The sequence below is a fragment of the Amphiura filiformis genome, chromosome 15, assembly GCF_039555335.1.
Source record: "Amphiura filiformis chromosome 15, Afil_fr2py, whole genome shotgun sequence".
In the NCBI taxonomy this organism is placed as follows: Eukaryota; Metazoa; Echinodermata; class Ophiuroidea; order Amphilepidida; family Amphiuridae; genus Amphiura; species Amphiura filiformis.
This window is the reverse complement of record NC_092642.1, coordinates 34,165,397-34,182,877: the sequence shown is the minus strand read 5'-3', so window position 1 is coordinate 34,182,877 and position 17,481 is coordinate 34,165,397. Positions and strand designations below refer to the sequence as shown.

At 35.8% G+C, this 17,481-nt stretch overlaps 1 protein-coding gene across 5 annotated transcripts in view; it reads left to right on the top strand.

The window, feature by feature from the left end:
* Positions 1–17,481, top strand: part of LOC140171549 (peroxisomal multifunctional enzyme type 2-like) — a 50,533-nt gene that overhangs the window by 1,871 nt on the left and 31,181 nt on the right. For all 5 annotated transcript variants that reach the window (XM_072194823.1, XM_072194822.1, XM_072194821.1 and 2 more), the window contains exons 2-8: positions 5,229–5,282; positions 9,183–9,290; positions 9,679–9,738; positions 10,803–10,871; positions 11,529–11,678; positions 13,704–13,826; positions 15,628–15,744. In XM_072194823.1, the coding sequence (XP_072050924.1) occupies positions 5,229–5,282; positions 9,183–9,290; positions 9,679–9,738; positions 10,803–10,871; positions 11,529–11,678; positions 13,704–13,826; positions 15,628–15,744 (681 nt within the window). The remainder of the gene's footprint in view (positions 1–5,228; positions 5,283–9,182; positions 9,291–9,678; positions 9,739–10,802; positions 10,872–11,528; positions 11,679–13,703; positions 13,827–15,627; positions 15,745–17,481) is intronic.

The window sequence follows — 17,481 nt, the reverse complement described above, 5'->3', positions numbered from 1 at the left end:
CTTTCCACAATAGGTATTATACTTTTAGAATAAACCTAACTTGAAGTGTGAAGAAAGCGTTTTCATGTTACGGCTGCTCCATTTTTGGGTGACCTATTTGTGACATGCGACCTAATATTCTATTTGCTTTCCGGGTGACATTGGTGATGTGGGTTTGATAAGACAGGTTTGAAGACAAGGTGAGGCCCAAGTATGGCTGTTCAGATACAGTGGTCAAAAGGCTGCCTCCTAGATGGTACTCTGTGAGGATGTTGTGAAATTACATAGAAATTGTTGCATTGTTTCAGCCCTGTTAACGAATATTTCTTAGTACTGGCACTCCAGGAATGGTTCTAAATTATATTCAACTGGGTACCACATTTGTAGGTATCCCAGGCAAACCTAAGTTAACACATTTGCTAGTCAGCGAAATTCGCCGAGACCGGGGCCCAAACACAATGCATATTACATAGAATTAGAAATTTGAATTTTTTTCGAGAATAGGTCGGTGAAGGAAACCTACATAAATATGTTTTCTATACTTCACTTGACCCAAATATATGATTTTTTATGGTGATACACTGATAATCAAGTCGCACAGGGAATTTTAGAGGGATTTTGATAGCAGTGCTATTGCCATGAGACTAAGATCTAGAATCTTTTTGATGAAAGTCAATCTTTGACAAGATGTAACTTTGTTACGGAAAGTGCTATGACAAAAATGTTTTCAGTTTTGGCTTTCTTTACTCAAGGGCTTTAATTTGATATGTAAAATGATGCAGTTTGATGGCAAATTTGAATTCACCTACATGTAGCATGTACCTAACATTTGCCACAACACTAAATCAGTCATATAGCTCATTCACATAGCGGTTTCGTTGTCCACTGGCCTACTAAACGTAGATTGCCTGGCCCTGGGCTGGCGATCGGAGTGTTATCGTCAGAGCACCTCGGACTATCACTCTATCAGTCATACCGGTACTGACTGACATTGTCTGTTACTAGTAGTGTTAGTCAGTGTACTACCATTGACTACCGTACAGGGTTCGCAGGGTTTTGCCGCAGGTGGAAAAAACCGCGGTTTTAACCACTTGGCAAAAACAGTTTTTGCCAGTTTTTGCCGGCAAAAATGGCAAAAACTAAAAAAGTGATTTATAGTTCAATTTTTCATCTCAAAACAAATTTTTAAGTTACAAAAATAAGTTCCCGAGTGTAACAAGGCCAGATTTTGTAATTATAAGCAATATATTAAGAAATTAAAGGCATGCGTTGTCATTGCTCAAGTGCATTTAATCGAAATGTGGCATGTATCAAATTCAAAACTTTTTCATTTTAAGGACTTGATGAGACAAAAATATGTTGAATGATTAGATTGAAAGATGTGTGTTACTGTTTATGAGCTTTCTGTGTCACTTTTTAATATTTGAGTGACTATGTGTGAGTTTTTGCCAGTTTTTGCCATTTTTGCGGTTTAAACCGGGCAAAAACTGGCAAAAACAGTTTTTGCCAGGTTTTTGCCACTTTGCCGGCAAAAACAGGTTTTTGCCGGCAAAAACCGAACCCTGCTACCGTACCGGTATATCCGCGGTACCAGTGAAATTACTGAACAGTGCATCTATATAATTTAACCATCACATCATATATTAGGTATGCCAGGCAAACCTTTAGTTAACACATTTGCTAGTCAGCGAAATTCGCCTAGACCGGGGACCAAACACAATACATAGACATATTTACATAGAAATTACAATTTTTTTCAAGAACAGGTCGGTCAAGGAAACCTACATAAATATGTTCAGATACTTCACTTGACCCAAATATATGATTTTTTATGGTGATGAGACACTCACACATGGAATTTTAGAGGGATTTTGATAGCAGTTCCATTAAAAAAAGCTGCTATCATCATGAGACTAAGATCTAGAAACACCCCTGTATAAATGCTGTTTTGGGGAATTTTGCTAGCAAAATCTTTTTGATGAAAGTCGATCTTTACTCAAGGGCTTTAATTTGATTTATATAAAATGATGCATTTTGATGGCAAATTTAAATTCACCTGGCATACCTACATGTACATATATACCCCCGGAAGCCACAATGTATTTTTGATAAAATAGACCATTTTCAAGGGTCATACGCATGCGTGATGGTGTTCTTGGATCTGTGGAACGGAGATCTGGCATTTTGGTCTATGTGTGACATTCGTTCTGCTCGTACTTTCTAGATACAGCGGTTTAAAAATTTACTTGTTATTGGCAATAAGGTGGTACTACACCCCTTGACAGTCCTTCGTTTAAATAAATCAGTGGAGCTCAATTAATTGCTCTCCTGGAATAAGCCCAATCGCCATTCTAACTTCCGGTTTTTGAGAGCAGTTTTGGGACACTCTGACACCTCTGACATATCGGGAAAATTGACGTAATTATTATTAATTTTCTTATTATTGTCATAATGTTGATCATTAAAAATACTAAATAATTTATTTATAAAATACTAATATTTTTTATATAATTTGTTTTAATTATTGTAAAACAATTTAGATTATATTTTATACGTACAAAAACCCAATATTTCTGAATTTTCTGAAAGGTCAAAGGACAAAGTGTCCAAAAACTGTCCTACAATGCATTGCAAACTTCCAATGCCAATTTGGCTTATTGTTCAGGAGAGCAACTTTGAGCACTTAAAATTACACTCCTGGTAGAACTGAGGAGCTCAATTTGTGCTCCCAATTGAACATGAAGGCAGATCGTTTTGCATCCATGCATTTATTGTATGTGGACGCAGATAAAACTTCGAAATTTAATCATTAGTTGATGATGAAAATTAGAAATTTCCATTTATAAAAATAAAAATATTTTTTTAAATAATAAAAGCCCCAAAATTTTGAAGTAAATTCTGCAATATTTGTAAATGCAACGTCAGGAAATCTTGCACTTTGTGTATATGCTTTCCGTAACGATGGTTTGATGGGGAAATCCTAGCCGGCGGCCTGGTTGATGAAATTCACACTTTGGACCAGTTGACAACATGCGGTTAATGTTTATTTAACTTACATATTTATCACAACCTGAAAATATTCAGTTTTTAATGTTTTAAGTTTATTTTATCATAAATAATTTATGTTTCTTTTATTAATATTATTGTTACATGTACGTTGAATAAAAGCAATTTTAAAGGCAATAATCGAAATGATAATTTTTTTTTTGTATTATTGTGGCACCACATGTTTTAGCGCCATCAACAACACATTAATTTAAGAAGTCTGGACCCCGGAAGTACGAAAATTTGCTAGAAATTGGCCGAGTTTGTGCATGTTTTTGCACCTGTTGCTGACCACGTTTTGGACCAAAACTGATACAGAAATATATCGTAGTGACTAGAAATAGCCCGTGGTATGTGTAGCATAGGTTATTATGAAATGCGCTGCTGAAGTTAAATGCGCTGCGCCGTATTGATGGGTTTGGTTTACTCGTGCCTCCGTCCAGGGCAAGGAGCGCAGTGAATTGCGCTAAAGGATCAGAATTCAGGAGCGCCAAGGAGCGTTAGTGCAATTGCGCTCCTTAAAAACGAAGGACTGCCTTGATAAATTTGTGACTATTTTTGCATTTTTCTCAAAATATGATAACACACTGGTAACAAAAGTTTTGTATATGGGCAAGGAATCCAGTTACTACACTGGAATTTCAGTGACTCATTGACAAGCGGTACGTTATTTATGATAAGAAAACAGGTTTACCAGAAAAAAGTTTCTTGCCGTTTTTGTGCAGGTAACATAGAAATCTACATGCAAAAAGTGAAAGTAACTTGCACACAATTCAAACCATATAAAATATGAAGTTTGTGCTGTGAAACTAATCATCTTTTTTACAAATGAAAAGTAAAAATTGGTGTCATTTATATTCATATTACTTCTTTGATTCAGTGGCACATTGTATGTTTCTGATTCCAACTGTAATTTACGATTAAAATTCTACATGTACTTGTTCAGGTACATTTTTTTGTACATTTGAAAAGTTTAATGCACAGAATTAAAGTCACCTGCATATGTGCAGGTGGTAAATCGAACACTGGGTAACGCTAGAATGTACCTCATTTCTTAACATATAATGAACCACTTGTCTTGAATCACTGAAATTTCAGTGAAGTAAGTGGATTCCTTGCCCCTGCATGTATATACCTAACTTTTGTTACCAGTGTGTAAATTATTTTTTGAGAAAAATGCAAAATTAGTCCCAAATATCAGGGGTGTAATACCACCTTAATCCAACAAAATTGTTAATAATGGGTAATACAATGTACTAGGATTTCAATTTTTTATTATGAAGTTATGTTGTTTTGAGGAATGACAAAGCTATTTCCGGGAAGTTTTGAGTTGATTTCAACTGGTGGTGTAGGATCGCAAGGTGAGTGAATTGGTGATGAGGTTTCCTTGTTTGAGTGATAGTACTGTAGGATCACTAGGATGTGAGACGTACATGTGGGCTAAAATAGTACTCTACCTGCTCTGAACTCCGAATTGATGTGGTCTTGTTTCCTACTGTCTTGGGTAGGGTGAACCCATCTGTTCTTTTAATTTTCTTTGTAAAATATGAACCGGTATTGTGTCTAGTCCTCCGTGGAGCAATTTCAGACAATAGCTTGGAATATTGGGGCAGAATTTTTTTTTTTGAATCGACCTTTCATTATGTTCATGACCACTGAAGCATAATAAAATAGGACACTTGCACAAATTGAAAGACTTGTTGTGCGGTCCACAGGCCACCTATTGACAACCCTTTGTTCTATTATACTAGACTATTTAAAAGGATGCAAGGGGTGGAAACTTCTGGGAAATTAGCAAATTTATTCACAGGGCACTTAGATTCAGACAGTATTTGATTTAAACTTTTCTGTGTACAAACTACAAAGGTCAAAGTCTGTGCTTGATAAATGCCAACTATATTCTGCAAAGTAAAGTATGTGAGTAAATGAGAATACAAAACTGCTTTTAAAACTTCCTAGGTTATCTCAAAATATTTATTACCCATCCAAGTGATGGCTTCCATCTTTAACTTTGGCAATTAACATGATTGAAATTACAAATCAAGAGTTAAGAATTTAATGAATAGACATGATTACTACTCTTCTAGTTCTAAGCACAGATATATGTACATTAGTATCTGCTAGAAGTGATTTGGTGTATACTTCAATTTGTAAGAAAATTTAAGTAATATAATTTCCTGCTCCTTTTTCCCCTTTTTGCTCAGGTCTTGGGAGAGAATATGCTCTAGCGTTTGCTGCCAGGGGTGCTTCAGTTGTTGGTAGGTATACATAGTTTGTTGCTGTTTTATTTTCTTTTTTCTTTTTTTTAAAGAAAAAATGCAATTGACTCTGCTGCAAAGCTGGATACTTGTGTGGTGTTTTTCAGAATCAAATTGAATTTCTGTGGCTCCAAACTGTCCTGTAGCCTTTCACAGAAAAACAAAAAATAATAAAAACATTGCAGAAAATTCTTGCTTCATTGTTTCCATATAGATTATTCATGGTTTGCATATATATTTCAGGATGAAGTTCACATGAACGTTAGGGCAGGGTGGTGCATCGGTATGGGCTCTGCCTTGCAATCAGTGGATTAGGTGAAATGGGGAGCTGTTATGAATTTGTCCATTGAGCGCTGCGCAAAGGTATGAGTATGCCTTTGGCTTTGTATGGCAGCTGACATAATGATAGCAGAATAAATGTAAAGCACTTTGATACAGATGAAAAGTGCTGTATAAATTGCCTACATTTATTTATTTATTTTATGAAAACTGTTTCTACTTTAGTACAGCTCAACTTACCATACTTTGCCTAACCAGGCAGTCCATGCCAAAATTGTTAATACACCTTTACATTTCATCGAATCTCTTTTTGATGTCTGTCATTTTGAACATCACACTTGAAAGATGTATGCTATGTAGAAACTTTATTTTGCAAATTTTGCATAATTTGCATATTATTAGCATATTTGCAAGAAAAAACATGAAAATCAATAAATACCTATATTTTTCACAATTTCAATATTTTATTAGAAATTAAGCATGTAGGCCGTTTGTTATGACTTGATGAATGAAGCTGTTAAAACAGATTTTGATATTTTTGCTTATTTTAGCTCATTGTGTTAGCACAATGAACTCTAGGCATGATCTATTTTTCTGTATGTTTTTTTCTTTCTCTTGCTACATCGTTTGAGCAATGGATCTGGTAATTTGAGGCGGCGATCTTTGCATGATGGTTCATGATTGTTACTTATTTAGCTAAAAAATTCGGACGGAAAGTATCATTTTTGGAGCATTTTCTTACGGAAAGTTTTACCTAATTTCATGGAATAGTCTCCTATGTAGACTGTTTGTGGTGCTTTTCATATTACAAACACTGTACAAACTCCTTGATTGTGCGAATTTGTAAAAGAGATTGTTGAACTTTACTGTTTCAGTGCGGCTACAATGTCTGCTTTTCAGTGTTGCTTTTAGCACCAATTGGGCTTATGCTGTCTATAGGCCCTTACTTCTGTGCACGAGCCATGAGCAAATAGTGTCTCAAATTCTCCCAAATCTGAACTAATTGGGCTACCAAATTGTTGGTTGGCAACCCTGTCTATGAACAAACATCTCACTCATTTACACTTTATCACACATCTTGACCCAATTAGTTATGTAAACATTTAATCAAGGTGAAATGTCCTTTTGACTGGCACTGGCCTAGTATATCAGTATATGGGACCATGACAACCCCTCTCTGACACTACAAAACAGACACACAGAAAGTCTGAACAGGGAAGTGCTGTGGGTAAACACTAGGCTAGTGGCCTTTCCCTGTTCTGAAGATTGAAGGGAGCACTTGTTTGAAATATGAAGTCAGGAAAATTAGATGTGTGTGCAAAATTTTATTTATTTATTTATTTCATTTACCATGAAAGTGTTGTAGTTTTTAAGTTTCAAGTTTTTATTTGGAAATTGCTTTTACATCAGTGGCACTCATGTATCCGATGGTGCATCCAAGACATTAAATATACAAACAAGACTGTATTAAACAAAATAAAATCAAAGGATACTCGACAAGCAAAAGGTACAAATAAATAAATGCCTTGAATAAATAAATATCTTGAGAACAACAAGTATATTTTCAAAATGCTGATTTGTGCTTGATCACAGCACTATGGTGATTTTGAGGTTTGAGAATACTGAAATGTGTTTTTTCAAAGTTGGTAGCCCTGTATACATAGTTATACATGGCTATACATGGCTATACATAGCTATATATGGCTATACATGGCTATGACATGGTTACATATGGCTATACATAGCTATGCATGGCTATACATGGCCATACATAGCTACCCATGGCTATACATAGCTATGCATGGCTATACATAGCTATGCATGGCTATACATAGCTATGCATGGCTATACTCGACAAGCAAAAGGTACAAATAAATAAATGCCTTGGATAAATAAATATCTTGAGAACCGCAAGTATATTTTCAAAATGCTGATTTGTGCTTGATCACAGCACTATGGTGATTTTGAGGTTTGAGAATACTGAAATGTGTTTTTTCAAAGTTGGTAGCCCTGTATACATAGTTATACATGGCTATACATGGCTATGACATGGTTACATATGGCTATACATAGCTATGCATGGCTATACATGGCCATACATATAGCTATATCCATGGCTATACATAGCTATGCATGGCTATACATAGCTATGCATGGCTATACATAGCTATGCATGGCTATACATAGCTATGCATGGCTATACATAGCTATGCATATATACTATACATAGCTATGCATGGCTATACATAGCTATGCATGACTATACATAACTATGCATGGCTATACATAGCTATGCATGGCTATACATAGCTATGCATGCCATTTACCATGAAAGTGTTGTAGTTTTTAAGTTTCAAGTTTTTATTTGGAAATTGCTTTTACATCAGTGGCACTCATCTATCCGATGGTGCATCCAAGACATTAAATATACAAACAAAACTGTATTAAACAAAATAAAATCAAAGGATACTCGACAAGCAAAAGGTACAAATAAATAAATGCCTTGAATAAATAAATATCTTGAGAACCGTAAGTATATTTTCAAAATGCTGATTTGTGCTTGATCACAGCACTATGGTGATTTTGAGAATACTGAAATGTGTTTTTCAAAGTTGGCAGCCCTGTATACATAGCTATACATGGCTATACATGGCCATGACATGGTTACATATGGCTATACATGGCCATACATAGCTATCCATGGCTATACATAGCTATGCATGGCTATACATAGCTATGCATGGCTATACATAGCTATGCATGGCTATACATAGCTATGCATGGCTATACATAACTATGCATGGCTATACTATGCATGACTATACATAGCTATGCATGGCTATACATAACTATGCATGGCTATACATAGCTATGCATGGCTATACATATCTATGCATGGCTATACATAGCTACGCATGGTATTCCTGACCATAACCCATAACAAATGAGCTACAGCACCAGTGGTGCTCTTGTTCCTTTTTTGCCCCAAAATGTGTAAAAATCAACATTTTTTGGATGACCTACATGTATATTTTCTTTGAATATATATCAAATTTCTTAATTTAGGTATAATACAGTGCAGAAAAAGATGTCAAAAAATCTGTTAAAACAGATTTCCAATAAATTGTTCCATTTTTCATTTTGGGTTAAATACTCAATTTTCATGCGCGTGATATTTGAAACATAAAATGAAAATATTTCCATTGCACTTTTTCCTCGAGATGTACTATAATATCAAGGTTACGGATATATTATAATCCCTTCTTATCTTCACTGATCCATCAGATACCTATTGTTATGAATGATCAATGAAAAGGTTCAGAACTGGGCTACTTATGGTCTGTCAAGTATCTATAGTTATATTCATGACTGTGTCAACTCAAAAATCATGCAAGGTCGAATGTAGGAAAAGTATGATCAGTTGAGCTGTATAGTATATTTCTCCATTTTCCCAAATCTAGTGCTAGCACTGCAATGAAAATTAATGTCTCTGTTTCATGTCAGCTTTGGTGAGAATTTCAAAATCTTCTCAAGGGTATATATATCACTTGGAATAACACAGTTTTTGAATCATGCAAAAAAATATTGTAGTAACATTTATTTATTGATTCTTCTTGGCAGTCAATGACCTTGGAGGTGATCGTAAAGGAGATGGCAAAAGTTCCTCAGCTGCTGATAAAGTAGTAGAGGAGATCAGAGCAAAGGGTGGCAAAGCAGTTGCTAATTATAGTAAGTATTGAAGACAGAATGGTGAAAAAACACTTATAGAAATACCATTTTCACCCTGATGTGGCAGTGATGTCAGTGCGCATTTTAATGAGCGCATATTCAAGGTGCTGGCATACACATGACCACGCTTAAAGACACCATATCTGAGCTTGAAACAGGCGCCTAAACAAGTTTACGTCACTGACACATCAGGGTGAAAAAAGTTTAGACTCTTATAGTGTAAAACCTTTCAGATTCCAGGTACTGGCAAAAAGAATAAAGCCTTAATTCTGTAGTTTATATTTTGCACTTAAGAACAGCCCGGTTTGATAAAACCATGTGCAGATGACAACTTGAATAAGAGGTCATATTAGTTTATGATACAAAATTGTCTTTCTGTGATTTTCAGATTCAGTAGAAGATGGTGACAAAGTGGTGCAGACAGCTTTGGATAATTTTGGACGCATAGGTAAGTGCACTTTGGCAAGGTACTTTACCTCACTTGCCTCTCTCTACCCAGGAGTGAAATGGAGAGCTGTTAGGAATATTGTCCAGTGAGCACCACCCAAAGGTATGAGCATGCCTTGGGTATTGTATGGCAGCTGACATATTCTAACGACAGCAGAATAAATGTGTTTTGATACATGTGAAAGGTGCTGTATAAATGCATGAATGTCAACATTTACTTTTTAAAAATTTGAATGTGGTGAGGCATGTTACAGACTGTCTCGTGAGACATGCAGGCCTTGCTTTTTTGAGTAGTGCGATTGCACACCTTCATGTGCCTAAAATGACCATGAATCATGTGCATGACTATGTAAAGAGCATACTTGGACATCGCAAGAATGTTATTGGACTATTCCAGTTGAAATCCATACACCCCCTATGAAAGACATGACCTTCATCTTCCACACAGGGAGTGTAAATTTCAAATGGGGCAACCTGGATGGGTGACTCTTATTTGAAATTTATACCTCCTGTGTGGGAGATTACATGTAAGGTCATGTTTTTCACAGGGCGTGTATGGATTTCAACTGGAATATCCCATTCAAATCGCATGTCTATAGCACACCCTAACATGTTGAGTAATGTGATTTGTAGCATACATGGAATTTGCAAAAAGATATTTTAGCATAAAAGAGCAAAACAGTTTTTACAGTGGTGATGCTCCTTTACCTCTTTACGTGGTTCCGACATATTCTAATGACAGCGGAATAAATGTCTTCAGCATAAAGTGCTATATAAATAACATTTATTTATTGATTTATTTTTTACCCCTGCCATATCGTGTTCCCGGAAGAGCCCCCCATAAATGTTGAATACCGTACACAAGCACTCAGCCACCTGTCCAAGGGTGGAAGTAAATCCACTTAACCCACTTGCATCCCTGGTGAAAAATTATATTGCGTGTCTTTCTTTGGCAGGGAAGTTTAGCTAATCCACTTTGTAAACTAGAGTTGAAGTTGTAAAAATAATGACATAGAAATTTATCGGTCATTTCTGCTATCTGTTTTCCTTTATTTTTTTTTACAGATATTGTTATCAACAATGCTGGCATTCTTCGAGACCGATCTTTTGCTCGGATTAGTGATTTGGACTGGGGTAAGTTGATAATTTTGATTTAGAAAAGAAAATTTCATACTAATACTAATTGGGGTTACAGAAGCTAGCCTAGCTAACAAAATTTCTTATAATAGAGTATTTACTACTCAAATCTACTCTATATGTTTAGCAGGCAGGTGAATTGAAGCAGGCCATGTTGTTTATAAATGTGAAGAACAGAAGAGGGGCAATGATGGATCCCTGTGGAACTCATGCATCTTGCTAGAGAAACGTTGCAGAATATTTGCTACTTAGCCATCTCCATCTGTTGCTGATGCATACATGTCAAGTAAACGATTTGTGTCAATTTGACCGGTAACAAAGCATAAAGCAAGCTGAGGTCTTGTGGTTTGTGAAGGACACAAGTGACTAATAATAAATTGCCAATTTCTCTTTCTTTTGACTTATGGCAGATAACTAAGTGTAAAATGCATATTTGTAAGTGTCAGTCTGCGGAACTCTGTTCATAATCATTTACTTGACATTGGATGACTCAGCGGCAGACAATCGTATGTCCATTACCAGCTGCGTGTATGATTGTCTGCTGTATGTGTGAATTTACTTTTGCAAAGCAAACCATAAAAGGAATACGACGGTTGCCATGGCCGTTGGTAGTATCCCAAAATGAGGTAATCCTAAATAAATTTCTGTTTTCAGACCTCATTCATCGAGTGCATCTACGAGGCTCCTTCATGGTGACCAGAGCAGCATGGCCACATATGAAAAAGAACAGTTATGGCCGCATCATCATGACATCATCTGCAGCTGGTCTCTATGGTAACTTTGGACAAGCCAATTACAGCGCAGGTAGGTACTGGCTTGAATGATGGAAATCTTTCTTCATGTCTCTGAAATGTATACAAACTGAACAAGAAATTCTTTATTCTTTCTTTATTCTTAAGGGCTGGGGTATGAACGTTTGGACAGTATTTATTGTGGGACATTAGAGCACATCAGACATCGAGTTGCATTCTGAATACGAAGAATGTCATTCTGATATCAAATAATTTTGTTTTTTGAAATTAGCAATTTAATACACATTTTATGGCAAATCATTAAAAATTGATATTTTTGATATTTAGCAGTACTCGAAGTAAACTTTATAAATCTGATGATTTATACTTAAAGTGTATGTAGGTGGGATGAAAAGCCGACGATCAATTCAAAATTTTGACCTTTCGTATTGAAGATATGGATTTTTTTCCTAAAACACCAAAAACAATTAGGTCTTTTGGGGAAAAAAATCCATATCTTCAATATGAAAGGTCAAAATTTTCAATTGACCGTCGGCTTTTCCTCCCTGCTACATACACTTTAAGAATATGTCATTAGATTTATATAATTTACTTCGAGGACTGTTATATATCAAAAATGTGAAAATTTTTAATGATTTGTCATAAAATTTGTATTATATTGTGATTTTCAAAAAATTGAAATTATTTGATATCAGAAAGACATGCTTCAGTATTCAGAATGCAATTCGATAGGTCTGAGGTGCTCTCATGTCCCACAAAAAATACTGTCGAAATGCAAAAAACGCTCATTTTAGATCCCTTAAAGCCATAATAAATGATTTGCTCCAAAGCGACCCCCACAATTTTTCTTGAATTTTTACTTTTAGCATGATTGTAATGCCCAATGTTGAAATAAAATACAGCATAAAAGACTAAGCCTGAAGTGCTGTAATTACAGTCAAAGTGAAATTTTTATATTAAATCTGGAGATCTCCGGTTTCATTCCAAGTTCACCGATCGAATGATGGCTCAGTGACGTATAAACTGTGTGCATGTCGCTATTCATCTTACGTCTTATTTATACATCCCAGTTGCTTGAATCTCCGCTGAATAATACATGCATGCACTGTAGGCGATGGCAAGAAATGGCAATTTGCTTTTACCTCATTTGTTTGGCTTGTAAATAAAAGGGGACAATGTGATCAATGAAAACTACCATTTAAATAAGAATCTATAGCAAATCACTTATTATTGCTTTAATTGGGGTATCCAATGTGAAAAACTGTACAAAATTAACCTTGCACAAAAATTTTCTATTTTTCTATTTGTAGATTTATTCTGTAAGCTGTATAAATGTTTGAGTCTTTGCACTAGTAACTCATATCATACACCAATATACATGCAATGTACACCCATCTATTTGAGGAGACAGTTTTTAACAGTGTAGGTACATGTACATTGTACAATGGTACATGTATACTGTAAAGTACAGTCCTGCCAATTGAACAGATTCTGATATATACAGTGCACAAAAGAATTAATGTACCAGTTGTATTCACCCCTGTATATCCTACACAAAGACAAATATGTGACATGATCAAGGGGAATGAGTCACATGTCGACCCAGGTCAAAAATTACATCCATATCAAAACGATGCACTTGTCGGCTGCTACATGTGTCTCATTTCACATAATGGCTAGGAATGAATACCAGACTCACCACAATTAGTGTAGGTCACTTTAAATCATCCCAAAGTAACATGGTTTAGAAATGTTCTCTATATTTCTTAAACCATATGACTTGGGCTGATTTGAAGTAACCTACACTTGAGATGAGTCTGGTATTCATTCTTAGCTATTATGTGAAATGAGACACATGTAGAAGCCGACAAGTGCATCGTTTTGATATGGATGTACATGTCTTTGTTTAAGGTATACCTGAGTGAAAAATAAATGGTAGTGTTACGGACTGTATACAACTATACATAGCAACACAGTACTTAATTTGAAGAAATTTGGTGCTATACAAGAAATATTTTGTGTTCATGTGTAATTTATGTCAATCTCATTTTCTTACATATTCCTTATCATCGCACAGCCAAGTTGGGCATGGTGGGACTTTCCAATACCTTAGCAAAGGAAGGGGTCAAGTACGACATCCACTGTAACACTATCGCTCCTATCGCTGCATCTCGTCTCACAGAAGACGTCATGCCACCAGGTGAGAATCAATAATCATTACTTTGCCTGACCAATGGTTTGTCATGAAATTAAGGTAAAAGTCTTGCAGAATATGCTGCCCAACAGCGTGGGACAAGCAGCATTTGATGTCAGGCAACCAAAAGTACTGACTACTCAGTGCCACTTAAGTGGTTAAGTGCAATAGCTGCCATGTGTAGATGCCATGTGTAGATGGGTATACAATACATTGTGTGTAAATTACCAAATGTTCCAGGGCAGCTATTGCACTTACCCACTTCTGGTACTGAGCAGTCGATATGTCAGCCAGGATGGCAATGAGATTAAAAATGACAGATATGATTAATATACAAACTTGTATATTTCTACAAGTGTAAGAGGACCCTCAAAAGAAATACCCTGCACTACCATATCATACCACTTCATAATATATGGTTTAGGCGACGAAAAAAGAAAACCCTGTTCTACGGGCCCGACCGACCCAGATTTTGAACAAATTGAGAAAAAAATTTCCTGTAAATGAATGCCGACCCAAATTTTGGAAATTTCAGGAACAAATTTTTTTTTTGTATTTTCTCAAATAAAAAAACATTGCAAATTATTTACAGAAAATGGCCGACCGACCGACCCTACTTGAAAGGTCCGTCCGCCCGTAGAACAGGGTTTCTTTTTTTCGTCGCCTTAAGGTAAATTAATCTATCCAAAGAGCAGGACAAGTCATGCAAGTGGATTTCTACATGGACTTGTCCATCAGGTAAGTGGAAATTTAACAATTCTGCAAGGCCTTAACCCATGTTTCTGTTACTATTATCAGTTCCAACTCCAGCGACACCTCATGCATATTTTCGTGGGTAGGATTATAGGCGTATGTTAACTGGAGGGGCATAAACATTAGCACTACAGCCCTGTTATATTGATTTTTCAAAGTAAAATGCTAATACATACTATTCATACATACTCACGATATAACAACGTTTCTGATTGGATTTGCGCCCTTTTTTGCTGGTCATAAATACCGTTTATGACCAGTACGCAGGGCATAAACAAGCTGCGTCACGCAGCGTTGGAACCCAATTAACGCGAATCACGATTTGCTAGTGTTGCGTACACCCATCACACGCGGAGCACAAGAGATGAACGCGTTGACTCCCGGCCGTTGACCTCATGAGCTGCTTCCTGCAAGTAGGCCTACTCATTTTCTGAAGGAAAACGGTATTAATGTTATTTAAACTTGTAAACCCTTATTATTTTCATTTGTATTGAATTGCTAACAATGTTCAGAATGTTGGGTATGTCTGAACGGGGTTCATTCATAGGATTTCAAGCATGATCGTTGATTTATGCCCTCGGCTCACACCTCGGGCATAAACAGCGATCATGCCCTCAATCCTATGAATGAACCCCTAAGTATTTCACATACATCCAAAGGTCCATGGATATTAATGAGATGTCACTGGAGTTGGAATAGATAACAGCGCTAGCCCATTCTATCTGGCATCTCTTCTCAGAAATCATACTTGACTTGAAAATCATAGAAATCAAGATGCCATAAATTAACTTTAATCAAGTCTATAATTATGACTAAAGCAGGCAACTCATCATAGTGTGCACTGTGCATAAATTGAGGCAGAGCTAATGAATTATTCAGGCAAAAGAATTGGGCCAGTCGTCTAATGTAGACTCACAAACTCTCTGGTTTAGCTTCGGACTTACTACTACTCTATTAGTTTATCCTCCTTGTTTCAGCGGCTGATAATGGCTGTATTTCATGATAGATTTGCTATAATTATTGAAATAATTGTTGCTTTGTTAATTTTTTTCAGACATCTTCAAAATGTTGAATCCTGAGTACATAGCCCCAGTAGTACTCTATCTGTGCCATGAGAGTTGTGAGTCTAATGGTGATGTGTTTGAATGTGGAGCTGGCTGGGTAGCACAAGGTAAACGGAATAAAATCATACCACATTAGTTTTCTTGGTTATACAGGGTGTCCCAGAAAAAATTACCGGGCGAATAAATTTGGACGTAAGTCGAGAAATAGACATCAGAATCCACAAATCTAAAAATCAGCGTGTAGCCCATCTTATTCTGCATCTTGTACGCTGATTTTACTGGAATCGGTCGACTGATTGCGAAGAAATTAGCGATTACATAACGCATGCCTCAATTCACTTCATTCCAAGTTTGAAAGAAAGATCATTCAACACAATGCGCAATAGCGGTTAAATGTCACTGGGTTTCATATTTTGTACCGTGAAATCCTTTTCGTTCTTTTTAAATCATTTGTTTCTTGCAAAACATTTGATTAGGGTTTTTTCAAATTAGAAAACCTACACGACATTGAAAATGAAAGCTTGCATGAAGATGATGCTCGGTACCTGTAAATATCTTTTTTCGTTAATGTTGATATGAATGTTGCATAAAGAATTCCATCTGGCTTTAAAAAAATTCTCACACACATTAATGTTTTTTGGAATATTTCCAAGAAATTGTAATGCAAAGTTTGAATCTTTTAAAACGTCAACATTAATGTTGCATGGTATCAAAAATCACACGTAAAGCTGTAAGCACTTGTTCATTGTCATTCTTGGCTCAAATGTTCTTTGGACAACCTAAAGAATTAAAGTTAGAAAGCTTCCAATTCCAGAAATCAAAGTTTTCTCGGACAAACTGTTATTCATCTTCAGTGAAAACATGAATAACATAACACCGTCGGATTATAAAATAGATAATGTGGAGTAATTTAATGAGATACACAACCTTTAGCAAGCGGTGATCGAGTATGAAAAAAGCGCCTGTTGATCAAACTTGGAATGAATTGCATTGATGCGCACATTATGTAATTGTTAATTTCTTCGCAACCATTGAACCTAATCAAACAAATTTTTTGTATGTGATGCACAATAAAATAGGATATGCGCTACATTTTAAATTATTTGATTTTGATGTCTAGTTCTCGACTTACGTTCAATTTTATTCACTCGGTAATTTTTTCTGGGACACCCTGTATGCTCTGCGTGCTAGCCATGCGCTTCAACAGGGAAAGTTGAAGTTTTGTAATATTAATATTTTCTCAAAATATCAAGGGCTATCTTAAAAACTACGGGACCAATACTAGGCTTGTTTGTACTCATTTTAATGCATTTTTCATGCTTATTCCAAATATGGTCATGACAATTTACATTACTGAAATTTTTTAATTTTAAATTTTTTTTGAAACTTGTCGTCTGCAGTCGACACCTGCGTGAAGAGAGTTAAAGTACATTTTAGAAGTAAATCTTGTTTTAAGTTGGTGTATTTGATTGCTTGTTGTAAGAATCTTTGTTGGAGATTGGAGGTTCCTGTATATTAGGCCAAAAAAGTAACAAATATTCTACAGGAGTGCTGACTGCAGCTTTATATTATTATTTTCTTGTAAATGGGAAGATGAGTGATTGCAATATAAATTTCTTGCACTCAACATTTCACGTGATTCTAATTCTAAGTGAATATTTGATAATAAGAGATTTAATATAGCACCCAGCATAAGAACCTCTGATCACTGTACATGATCTCAAACTACAACATAATAAAAGATTTCAATTGTTTTCTAAATTCACTACAAGTAAAACAAAACCCTTTTGGTGTCATGGTCAATTTAAGACATTGGTATAGCAGCTGGGAGACACTCTATTTTA